This window comes from Protomyctophum parallelum (genome assembly GCF_964188405.1).
Source record: "Protomyctophum parallelum genome assembly, chromosome: 21".
In the NCBI taxonomy this organism is placed as follows: Eukaryota; Metazoa; Chordata; class Actinopteri; order Myctophiformes; family Myctophidae; genus Protomyctophum; species Protomyctophum parallelum.
In genome coordinates, this window is record NC_139713.1 from 34,365,000 (window position 1) to 34,378,501 (window position 13,502).

Sequence of the window (13,502 nt, forward strand, 5' to 3'; positions counted from 1 at the left end):
GATTTAGCTATGGCCTTAGCCTGGCTTTGGCCAGACTCACTCATAGGCTACCGTGCGAATCCACGTGAATGAGAGGCCAAAGCCAGTCGACCTCGCAGATCCCTCGGTTTCTATTTTTAATGAACCAGTGTGCATTTAACCTCGCCTCACCAGGCTTTCCACCACAGTGTGCATTAGCTAGCCTGTTTCAGGCATAATATATATCTTCCTACATAGGCCTACCTGGCCTACAGTAAAAGGGAAAAAAGACACATATCTGCCTGTCTATAGGAGTGGTTGCACCACTCAAAAATACATAATATGCCATTAAAACAGAATGTTCCAGGCTCTGATCCAGAGATATCCCAGAGTAGGCTATTATTATTGTATGGATAATAGCTAGCGATATAATATTCTAACAAATAATAATAATAGCAAATAAATGCTAAAGATATACTATCAAGTGCAGTGCATACCGTAAATCTAGTACTAGTAGTATAGTATCATCAGATTATGTGAGAGCAAATTCTTTTCAAAATCCCTCCTATGACAAGAATGAGTCGACCTCCAACCAGCGGTGGCGCTATGCCCCCGCGCACCACCCCAAGTACTAGGGGGCCTGCCCATAGGCCTGCCTGCCTGCGAGATGACCGGCAGTATCCTAAAATGGCGACCACAACAAAATGCCACGAACGCGACATTTAACATTAATAATAACAAACACGTCCACACAGACACGCGCGCATCAAACGTAACCTCTTCATTTTAACCGGATTATGGGACGATCTCGAATAATCGGAATTAAATTGGACCTCCTCCGTGCAAAGTGCAAGCAGCCTAAATGAGCGCCAGTTGAACCTAGCCGTTAGCACCGTTACGTCACGCATTTACATCGGATTATATTATATATTGGCAATTCCGATTTCGTGGTGCCCGCAAACAACCGCTTTTGTGTTTCTTAACGCGCGCCTGCTGCCTAGCCCTCCAGTGTTATTCAGAGTTAGCCATTTGGCATTGCACTGTGTGATGCTATCGAGGCTAACATTTTAGCCTCGCCGTTAGCCTATTACAGCTGTTCCAAGATTACCCATCAGCCTCTTGGCTTAGTTTAACCTGTAAAGACTGTTTTATTTGTTTCTTTCCTGTATTACTGTTATTAACCTTTATTTGGGTTAAAATACTAGAACTCACTAATTCATTTTCTATGATATTCATCCAACCAATTACTTTATATTTATTAAAAAATACTTTAGAGGATGGGCCGGGGGGGCCACACATCTTTCACTGATTTGACTTTTATGTGAAATGTTATTACCGGTATTTGCCTTTCATAAATCCTTATTGTCTTTTGATCATCTATTGTTGGGTTGAATTTATTTTTACACTAAATATCTGTCTACGTCTTATTTAAAATAATTGTTATACTCCAAATATTGCGAAATATTACTTTCATTTTATTCTTATGTTAAATAACGTTAAACATCTTTAATCCATTTTGTATCAGTTATTTTTTCATTGATCCTGTCCTTAACACTAAATACCGCTGAGCACCTTTAGTTCATCGTGGGTTAGCTATTAATCGTGGTCGCCATGGAGAGCCTGTACAAGCGCAAAGTCTTCGCCTCAATGCGAAAGACCCAAGCAGCTGCCGCGTTGAAGAAGCGACATATTGGCCTCTCTGCGGAGATCCTGGACGACAGCGACGAGGGCTCGTTCGGCAGCTCCACCACCAGCTCCAACGAGTCGAGTGACGAGGAACAGCTCACCGTCACCAGCGACGAGTCGTCGGAAGACGACGACAAACGTGACCGGAAGAAGCCAACGAAGAAGACACCCGTGAAGAAGACACCCGTGGCGCCCAGGGTGGGCCGGAGCGGAGGAAGGGGCGGCCAGTCGTCTGCGAGCGAGTCGAGTTCGGGCGGTGAGAGCTCGTCGTCGTCGCCGCCGCCGCGCGGCCACAGGAAGCGCTCGTTCCTCGGTGCGGATGATGGCGACTCCACTTCAGAGTCCTCCAGCGAGGAGGAGGAGGAGAAGCCGGCGAAGAGGAAGAAGAAAGTGGGGAAGGCTCCGGAGAGTAAGAAGAGGAAGGTGATGAAGCGAATCCAGAAGCCCGATTCTGACTCGGACGGTGAGGACGATGACGAGAGGCGAGACGGGAAGAAGACAAATTCGGAGGACGAGGAGGAAGACAAGGAGGCGCAGAAGAGGAGACAGCGCCATGACAACCTCGTGGCGCTGTCCAAAAGGATGAAGTCCCGCCTAGTGAGACGGCCAAGGGTCAAGGTACCAATTTTTCATGTCCGATACCACAACCACGAGTGTCTGCCTAATGCCTATAGTCCAGTACTCTTATTTTTCCCTCTCTAAGTTTCAATCCAATACTTTAACCAATTCTGAACGGGCACCCATTTTGGTGTCAGCATCATGTTATGCTTTAGCTATTTAAAAATAGCAGATCTACAAGCTCATATCGCGCCACCGAGTGGCGCGATACGAGCTTGTAGGTCTGCTATTTCCCTCTCAGGCCCCGTGCCACGGGGGTCAAAGTGGGTTATTGCCCAGCAAACGGACCACCTTGACCCCCTGTCAAGATTGTTTTTCAAAGGGCGTACACACCACTTACAGTAGCACAGAACGCAACAAAAGTGCCGAGCGCCCATTGGTATGCAAATGTCTGGTTGGCCCCTCTCTTATGCAAATGACCCCTGCTCCTCCCGCCCAGGCCTGTTCCTCTAGCCAGGTCACGGGTTCCATTTGTACACTCAGTGCTATGAGAGTCCTTGAAATTAAAATGTTTGAGAAGCCAAGGCAAGATCTACAAGGGCGAGAGGGTCCATTTGGTTACCAACTCTCCATTTAGCTGCCCCCCCCCCCCCCAAGGACCACTGTTGGCCCCCAGACCACTGGTTGAAAACCACTGCAGTAAGTGGTTAATTAATATATTTTTGTGATTTGAGACTTGAGAGACCTTCCCTAGAAATGTAGCGAGTCAAAAGTACAATATTTGTAATGTAGCAGAGTGGAAAGAAAACAACAAATCCAAATGTTCAGTACTCGAGTAAATGTATAGTTACTGCACTGGGTCTGACATATGAGAGGGTCACACACTTGTCACCTGACAGAGCTTCTGTGAAGTCCACAAGTGGTTTCAGACTGTCCTCCTAGACCTCCTACCTACATGACCTCTGTCGTGTATCAGTTGGCGACAAGATGCCCGGACATTCTGTCAGTGGACAGGACTTTTGAGAGCGCTGCCTGCCGTTCCAGGACACCCATCTCGATCATTTGCTGCCTTGACAAGCCGCTGACAGTCACACAGACAAATGACGCATTTGATTGATGCAATTGTGTCATTCATGCCATGTCCTGTAATACAAATTTGAACAAAATGTTTTTTTTAGATCTTTTTCATTTTACTGTTATTGAGAAAGGTCACTGACTCTGTTTGGGAGGGCCGTGCGAGATTAATTAACTACACATTTATGTTGCCTCACTTGCCCTGTCTGCCTCTCACCCTCTTGTCAACTCAGAAATATAATTAGTTTTAGTAAATGTGACCAGTCAGCCAAGTGGAAACAGCTGTATAGATTTGTGCATTCTCAAACTAAGATGCACTTGAACGCATATCATTCCCTAGTAGTATGTAATTCGATGATATGACTGCATAGTCATGAGTTCATGAAAATAACTATCAAAAGTAGTGACGCCTGTACTGTCATTAGTGAAGAGGGGTCCCATCGGGAGTCGGGATGGGCAAGGACACTTGAGCAAGGATAGATTAACACCTTGACGGCTTTAGATTAAAAGGTGACATGTACAGAGGCTGCCGAGATTGTTTAATTACCTTTGGAGCATATGCCAAAGTATTTGCGCCTTTAATTCATGAAAATCCCCCTGAAAATAGTGGGTTTAGCATATTGCGCAGGGCAGAAACATGGATGATTAAATAGCATGGAAAGCAGGTTATGCAGCAAAACTGCCTTTATTATGTAGACAGGGCTATATTAAAAAACAAATCAAAAGCCTCCTAACACCGACTGGTTTTGGCACACTCTTCATGGCATGGCTATATTAATAATAATATACACTATACCACCCCTGTACCAGTCCCCTTTTGTCAAGTTCCCAGTTTCTAAGGGCATCCTGTAGGGCTTCAGCTATAGACCGATTCCGTAGCGGTTTCATGGTCGCAGCCTACGTATTTCCTGTAGGAGGACTCGACGTAGCTGCGGGGTTTAAACCCTCACCAGGCGCATCTCTTCCACTACAGTGAACGGCAGAGTGACTGATGTTAGTTTGCCTCAAACTTTACTCCTTTACCTGCTTTTTTACTAACACTAACATTACAAAGATGTCCAGAACATCGAGATGAACCTGTGTAGTTTATGGCTGCTCCAACAGTAGTGGCAACATAATAAATAAATACGGAATGTCAAAATATCCACCGTGGTGGCTGAGAAAAGAGCCATTGAGTAATGGTTGAGACAAAGCAGTGAAAGGTCCTGAAAGATACATAATTTCAGTCTTACCCAATACCCAATCTTTCTGTTTTATGAACACAAGGCTGCTGTATTTTATACCTCATACTAAGCATTTAAAGTATGAGGTATAAACAAGTACAGCAGCCTTGTGTTAATAAAACAGAAATATTTGGTATTGGGTAAGACTGGCGTTATGTATCTTTCACTGCTTCGTCTCAACCATTACTCAATGGCTCTGGTCTCCGCCACCGCGGTGGATATTAGACATTCCGTTTTTTTTATTTTTTATGTTGCCACTACTGTTGGTGTTGGAGCAGCCATAAACTACACAGGTTCATCTCGATGTTCTGGGCATCTTTGTAATGTTAGTGTTAGTAAAAAAGCAGGTAGAGGAGTAAAGTTTGAGGCAAACTAACATCAGTCACTCTGCCGTTCACTGTAGTGGAAGAGGTGCGCCTGGTGAGGGTTTAAACCCCGCAGCTACGTCGAGTCCGCCTACAGGAAATACGTAGGCTGCGACCATGAGACCCGCTACGGAATCGGTCTATATACTCTCTGCTGTGAGAGAGTAACCTTGAACCTTCTGATAAGTAAGGTTCTCTCTGTGCTTCTCTTGCACAGTAGTTGCAACTGGGCAACTAGTATCTTGGGTCAATGTTTTTACGCACCTTTTTAAAGCTTTCTTGTTCCGGTTTTGCAACCGGGACCATATCTTTAACAATGGACAAGGTCAAGGTGGTCTTCAGAAACGTGAACCGGCACTGTCTCTTGCTCCGTGTTGCATGTTGTGAGTTTGCACTTATGTGCAGAGGGCGAATGGGTTGGGTTGTGTGCCGTGAGAATCTAGGTTGTATTGTCAAGAGGAAGGTGTGAGACATAAGACTCAACAATACCATTGAATGTATGGCTGTTATCAAAGCAAACCTGGACTTCCATAACACCACAACAGTGTCACAGGCTGACCACCTCCATGCCACGCCCCATTGATGAGATAATTTACTCAAAAGTAGCCCAGTCCAAGAATTAACTGCATGCATTAATATACTTTTCAGATGGTAGACATTTCTTGATTTAAAAATATATTTTTAGTGGTCTCGTAAAATATTTTGAGATAGGATTTTCTTTTTTCATGAGCTGTATGCCATAATCAAGATTAAAACAAAGAATAGCTTTAAAGACTTCACTTTATGCACAATGATTTGAGAATAGCTTTATGTAATTTGAGTAGAAGCTGTATGTAAACAATCAAGCTTTTTGGGGAAAAAAACAACATTGTTTGTAAGTATGTACTTGTAGCATGAAATTATATCCATCTAAATGTGTTGCTTCATCCTATATCTTGTTTAAACCCATTTTGGGCGGGAACCCCTTTTGATATGTTATGCTTTAGCTATTGAAAAATAGCAGATCTACAAGCTCATACGAGCTTGTAGGTCTGCTATTTTTGAAAAATCAAAGAAAGACTGACATAGAAACATAGTTTTTTCAGAAAACTGTCAGGATGTAGAAGACATTTTTAGAATCTGATCTCGGGTCAAAATGGGTTAAAATTCATCTATATACTGCCCTGTCGTTAAGTATAGCGGCTTGGGTCGGATTCGAACCGGGATTCTTGTTTGTGATTTATTTCTTTAAGTGATTTTTCTGTTGGTAAATTATTCTTTTTTTCTTTTCATTTAAGGACGGCAACCAAGACGACGATGATGACGACGACGATGAAGGTGGTCCCCATGGTGACGACCTGGACACAGAGGAGGCAGGTAAAGGAGGCTCGTGATTGGCTCCCGCAGGTAAAGGAGGCTCCTGATTGGCCGCCGGAGAGAGGGGGACAGCCACAGGAAGAGAAGAGCGGAAAGGGGGGCGGCTGTTTTTTTTCCATCTTTCACAAATTTCTATATTTAAAAGTTTTTTTTTGTTTTCTTGACTTTTTAAATATTCTTTAATTCATCCCGGACCGGGATTTATTGTAAATTGTTCTGACATCAAACAGGACGTGATGTCACTAAGCTCCACACTGACAACACGGCGATGTCGACCGAGGGATGTTTTTGTAAATAGCTAAACGTGAAGTAGTCATGACATGCGAAGCAGGAAATGACCCTGCCGATTTGACGTGGATGGATGTGATCACTGTTGAGAAGGACGCAAATTACTTTTGAAAGGTTTTGTCCTTGAAAAGAAGAAGAAGTATGATGTCACGGTTGAGGTAAACTCAAGGTGACTCAACAGTGTTATGTGGATCTGGGGACTTCATGTGGCCAGTCTGGGGACATCAGTCATCTGTGACATTTATGACATAATGACTCCATATTTGGGCAAGGTTTCAGCGCCATCCGACCAGCCTTTCACTTCCATTCATTACCGTCAAATATTTCAAAAAAATATATAAAACAGATGTGAAAAAGAAAATGCTTGGATGTACTTCCTTGGCCGTACTGGCAGCATGCACAAAGAAACTTGATGCTGATTGGTCCAGAGGTTTGTGAGTTTGTGACATTAGCCCCGGACACACGCGCACGCTCGCGTGCACACACACACACAGACTCTAGTAGACCGTTTGCCATCTACACAGCCAAGGCGTAAAAATAGGAAGTGATGTAAATTCCTGAAATGCTTTGCTCATATCTTCTCTCTCGCTCTCTCTGTCTTTGTTTCTCTCTCTGTGCTTTGTGAAGACTTTGTTTGTAAATAAAGTTTGACTTTATTGGTGATGTGTGGTTTGTTCAAGCAATATTGCATAAGAGGTTGTCAGTGGTGGAAAGTAACTAAGTGCATTTACTCAAGTACTGCACTTATGTACTCTGTTGAGGTATTTGTACTTTACTTGAGTAATTCCAGTTTTCAATACTTTTACTTCTACTCCACTACATCTCAGATCCCAATATTGTACTTTTACTCCACTACAATTATTTGAAAACTTTAGTTACTTTGTAGATTTTGATTATTACAAAACATACATTAACCACTTCATTTCGGCCATTTGAAAATGGCCGATCTACAAGCTCACAATGTGTCGCGTCAGATCTGCCATTTTCAAAAGATTGTTAACGGGACATTCTGCATAATGAGTACTTTTACCTTTCGTACTTTTAAGTACATTTTGATGCCAATGCTTTTGTACTTTAACTCATGTACATTTTGATTTCCGAACTTTCAGTTGTGACAGAGTATTTCTATATTGCAGTATTGATACTTTTACTTAAGTAAAAAATGTGAGTACTTTTTTCCACCACTGGAGGTTGTGCATTACCACCATTGGCATGGAAGTTGGTAGAGTACCGTAAGCGTCACAGAAGTGGCAATAATGACGGTACAGCACACCTTTGAGTGTAATATTGTGTCTAAAAATGGAACATATTATCAAAATGGATTCATGTTGTTTCACTCTCAAAATGAACAATGTTTTTGTCTTGTCTCCATTTCCTTGGAAATGAGACCATTTCTAGTCGCTGTTGAATCGTTCAGCCAACTAGAGTTTGTTTTCTAGAGATTGTGATTTCCCAAACTGAATAAATGCAACACACATGAACATAAAACATGCCTTGTTAGCTCAATTTTGTCAGTAAGACATCTTTTTCATGCACAGATAATAGCTACTACGGTACTATGCCTTTTTAACCGACTTAAACTGTCGTTTTATGCTTTGGCTATTCATAAAATTTAAAAACATTTTATGCAAGTCTTTGAATATATACATTAAAAACTTTGGTTCTAGGTGTCCCTGGAAAAAAATATTTTGAGATTGGGGTCGGCAGCCAAATATATCATACTATAATTAACCGAATGTCTGTGTGTCTGTCAGAAACACTGCCGTAACTCCTTACTGCCTGCACCAATCACTCCCACTTTTCACACAGGCATTGACCATATGAATATGGAGGGCGTAACGAAGCCCTTTTTTGACACATTAATGATTATTAAATAATGTATTGGTCAATTACAAACGCACCTAGGCGCAGTACCCTTCACGGCCACAAGGGGGGGGGGGGGGCAAATATCTCACAACAGGTAAGGACTAGTAAATATAATTTTGGGGATCCTTGACATGACTAAGTTGAGAACCACTGATAAATACATTTTTCAGAAGGTCTAGGGTAAATGGGTTAAACTGGTACTGTCAATGGAGAATGCCTGCACCGCTCAGTTTACAAGGGCGTGATCTTTTGACAAATATTCACTTATAGCAGTGGTTTTCAACCCGTGGTCCGGGGACAACCCGTGGTCCTTGACGGGGTTCCAGGTGGTCCCCAGCTAAATGTGGAATTGGTAACCAATTGGACTCTACACTTATTAGATCTCTTGAGAATGTAAAATTAAACCAAACAGACCTTTATGGGTCCTTAACAACAAAATCAAACAAAGTCTTTGAAAACTTTGGTTACTAGCTAACTACTGATTATTATTGCCAAACATACAGTAACCACTTCAGCCCTAGATAAATTTCGGCCAATTGAAAATAGCCGATCTGCAAGCTCTTTTTTTGGTTTTTTTTATACAATTTGAAAACATTTTTATACCAATACTTTTTTACTTTCACTCAAGTACATTGCAGTATTGATACTTTTACTAAAGTAAAGAATTTTAGTACTTTTTTCACCACTGGTCTAAATAACATATTGGCACCACTTACTGTAACTCCTCCAATGGATTCACTGAACCCATAGGTACTATGTACTGTACATCTTGAGCAGGCTGCAGGACCCAGTTTCACTTGTGAGAACAGAGAACCCTCCTTCCAGAACCCTGCAGGGGGCTGTAAACTCAGAACAGCCTCAAAGGCTTAGTTCAGACTTAACCCATTCTGACCTGAGATCAGATTCATACAAGGTTTCCACTGGGACACACACTGGTCTGATTAACCCATTCTGACCTGAGATCAGATTCTAGAAATGTCAGTCGCTCTTCGATTTAAAAAAAATAGCAGACCTACAAGCTCATATCGCGCCACTCGGTGGCGCGATATGAGCTTGTAGATCTGCTATTTTTCAATAGCTAAAGCATAACATGATGCTGACACCAAAATGGGTGCCCGTTCAGAATGGGTTAAGGGAAATCCAATTTGATTCTCAAATATCTTAGGGCTGGCTATCCTCGCTGTTATTTGTGTTACATGTGATGAGATCTGACTTTTGTATTTTAGACATCAACCTATCTGCTTGAGTGACCTACACACTGTATGCAACCTCTGCTCTGGGTGCAACAAGCCAACAACAAAATAGCAACCGACGAAAGCCATACATACCTGAATAAATCAGAAAATGGACATCATGCCATTTCCAGACCTCCCCCATCGCACCAGATCATATGGTAGGCTTACAATCAGACAAAGATAGGGAGAACGCAACAGGTTTGTTAGTCAAATTAGACTGTTTATTTATCCAAACTATTTACCGTATTGTCCCGAATATAAGATGACTCTGATTATAAGACAACCCCCACTTTTCAAGACTAATTTGTGGAAAAATAACATTGAATCATGCCAAATAGTCTATAGTACCCGATTATAATACAACCCAGTTTTTTAGGATATTTCCATTGGAAAAAAACATCTTAAATTCAGGCCAATAGGGTACTACAAAAAGCAACTGAAATGTTACGGCTACTAAACTCAGGTGAAAACAAATCTGTGATGTGGAAATAAACATGTCCGAGCTGAGCTGAGTTATGCTCATAAAAAATGCCACATTCATTTTCTCTCCTTATGTCTGTAATGGATCATTTTATAATATCCATAAATATTTCCCATCAGTGCAGTTTTTTTATGAGACATTTTCCTAAGCCAATAATTTGATGACCGGCGGAAAGATGCGAACGCTTCCGGTATCAAATTATTAACTTAGGAATGCGAGAAAGAAAGAAAAAATCTCCATGAATTAAAGAGTTTGTGGGGTGGCTTTGAGTACTATAGACGAATAACAGTTTAACCCATTCTGACCGGGCATCCATTTCGGTGTTGGCATCATGTCATGCTTTATCTATTGAAAAATAGCAGATCTACAAGCTCATATCGCGCCACCGAGTGGCGCGATACGAGCTTGTAGGTCTGCTATTTTTTGAAAAATCGAAGAGCGACTGACATTTTTAGAATCTGATCTCAGGTCAGAATGGGTTCATCAGGACCAGTGTGTGTCCGGCGGAAACCTCGTATGAATCTGATCTCAGGTCAGAATGGGTTAAGTCCACATTTTATTGTGACCCCTCCACAAAAAGGCCTCGTCCTGACCCCTTATCCATCATTTATACATTATGGATCATTACTGTGGACTTAAACCGTTATTCGTCTATAGTACTCACTGATGGAAAAGAAGTCTTTTTCGTTGGTCAACTCCTTTATTGGGGCTGCAGGGGCTCAGGAGCTATTCCATGCATTACATAATATAATTCATATTGTAATGTCGCCTATTAGTTGTTATCTAATAATTGTTATTACATAAGGAGGAATTCTTTCTACTTATATAATAACAAGTAAGACGCGCAAACGCGTGAAGCGAACGCAGCTCGTGTGTGTGTGGTTGTGTGTGTGTGTGTGTGTGTTACAGCTGCGCCCTGTGTGTGTGTGTGTGTGTGTGTGTGTGTGCTACAGCTGCGCCCTCTGGTGGCGGGCGGGTGGTGTAACAGCGTGACACACACACACAGACATTTAGCCCTTGCTGTCATAGTAAGTGGCTCACTGCGTTCGCAATAATAATACCTGATGATCATGTTTTAGGGTGGAAAGTGAATATTTAAACGAATAAACAAAACAAACAAATCTATTAACCACTTTTTTTTAACCACCCTATTTTATACTATACACTATAACAATGTTGTGCAAAAATTGTGAAAATTGCAGATCTATATACACATGTGAAGCGTGTGCTTGTAGATCAACTTTTTTAATTTACTTTTCACATATAGGCCTATGATGACATGCCCAGAATAGCACTCGATTAAATAAATTAAATAATCTATTATCTTACATGTTTTATTATCTATTAAATCAATGTATACATTGTCTTAATGTTTCCCTATTCATTTGGTTGTTGAGTCCACTAGATGGCATGCCATTACTGTGCTATACAGCCCTGACTCCTAACATCTCTTCAGTGAATGGCTGCTGCCTGTCAATTAAATGTTTGGGCTACATGAATAAAACTGAATTGATTAATAGAATACATTGATTGACTATCCTTCTATGCATGACCTGTAAGGTGCAAGTGATTTAAATAATGAATACATCCATTAACTTGAATTAGGTACAGGCAAGGTAGGCTGCATTGTTTTGTTTTTATTATAGTATGAATCTATGAATACATTGTGCTGCTATTTGTGTGTATAAATATGTATAAGTTAATAAAGGTACATCGCTGTTTGTTTTTAATAGTCTGTCAAATCAGTATTGCTATTTTCCATTTGGAACTGAAAAATTTGTATTTCCTCCAGCCTTCTTCTGACGAAGTTAGCCTCCGATCTGATGTTCAAAAGTGACAATAGTATGACAGTATGATAAACGGAGAACTGGAGTGGGCGCTCAAATAGCAGCGACCTTCTACCAATAGCACCATCATTCATATGAATGCCTCTGGCCTTGGAGTCGTGCTGCTCGGTAGTGAGGTCCCCAGGCACAAGTCGCTGGACTGACAGACCTGTCTGCTGTTTTAACCGTCAGGATGCCTGGGTTCATCTTGGAAGAAAATGTATGCATGCTGATTTATTCATCCAGTTATATTCTGCATTGCCTATTGTATATGCTGTATGTTTTGTTTTTGCCTGAAACTATGCCTATGCCATTAACCCAGGGACAGGAGCAATTTTTTTAAGATATTTTTTTGCGGCTTACGCCTTTCATTGTTTTCTTTTTTTTTTGAAGGGACAGACAGTAGGCTGACAGGAAACGGGAGAGAGATGGGGGAAGACATGCAGTAAAGGCCGTGTCGGGCTCGGGAGTCGAACCCGCGGCACACTGCGACTGGATTACCAGTCGGGTGCCCAGACAGTTACGCCACTGCCTGGGCGGACAGGAGCAATTTTGTCTGAGTATATTGATGCTGTTTTTTGCACACTTATTCAGATGTACTTAATTCCCTAAACTGAATTACTTATTGCTTACTTATATAGATGTACTTAAATTCCCTAAACTGAATTACTTATTGCTTACTTATATTATAAGTGTAAAACGTATTACCATATTTGCATTATACGTTGCATTATTGACATGACATACATGTATGATGCATGAGATATAACAGTGAGTTTTGTTGAGAATAAATGACAAAGAATGCATTAGTTGTATGTAAATTGAGTTGGAACATGTCAAAAGTGTTGCTCTCACTGCATGGAGTCAACTGGACATTGCTAAAGTGCATGTATAACCTTAATTACCTCAGGGTTATAAGTGCATTATTCTGATATAGTGCATTCATGCATTGATGATCACTATTTGTACGTCTGTACGAGGCTGATCTTGCGAACTACTAGGCTTAAACATGACAACATACAACAAAACAAAACAAAAAAAACGTGATTATCCTCATTTGCAACGCTGTCGAGATATTACACACACAAAAATCAACAGAAACACAGAAACAACAAAATAAGACCATGACAGAAAACTAGTATAGGCCTAGGTTAAAAACAGTTTCATAGTGAGGTAGGGAGATTTAAGAGTAAGGTTATTAAGTTGTGCATAAGATATTGGGGCATAGTGTGAGTTGTAGATTGTTCCATGAAATTGGAGCAGCAGAAAGCAGTTTTTCCCAGTTCAGTCCTAACAAGCGGAACCTGTTATTAAATTGTCTTAATGTTTGCACATATTTAACTCGGTCCATGCCCAATGTCCATGCCCATGTCCAAACCCTTCTACAAAAACCTAGGTGTTTGTAAAGATGATTTTAAACTGACAGTGGTAACAAACAAACAAGGGACTAAATTCATTTCGCTCCTATGCCACCAAAATGTGGAACGCATCAATCAATCAATGCTGTCAACAGGCTCATCTTAGTAGCTAGTTACAATCCATCCCAGAGGCAAATGTTTCCTGTGATAAAATGGCTACCAATGTAA

At 41.3% G+C, this 13,502-nt stretch overlaps 1 protein-coding gene across 2 annotated transcripts; it reads left to right on the forward strand.

Moving 5' to 3' along the window:
• The first annotated feature begins 384 nt into the window (after positions 1 to 384).
• On the forward strand, positions 385 to 12,634 carry LOC310879496 (uncharacterized protein). Of its 2 annotated transcripts, none has more exons than XM_083794228.1 (3): positions 385 to 2,262; positions 6,142 to 6,220; positions 12,310 to 12,634. In XM_083794228.1, exons 1-3 carry the CDS (start codon positions 1,570 to 1,572, stop codon positions 12,363 to 12,365), a joined length of 828 nt encoding a protein of 275 aa, XP_083650354.1. In that variant the 5' UTR covers positions 385 to 1,569; the 3' UTR covers positions 12,366 to 12,634. The 2 variants fall into 2 exon arrangements, with proteins under 2 accessions (XP_083650354.1, XP_083650355.1); XM_083794229.1 differs by lacking the exon at positions 12,310 to 12,634 and adding an exon at positions 9,601 to 10,091.
• The last annotated feature ends 868 nt before the right edge of the window (positions 12,635 to 13,502 follow it).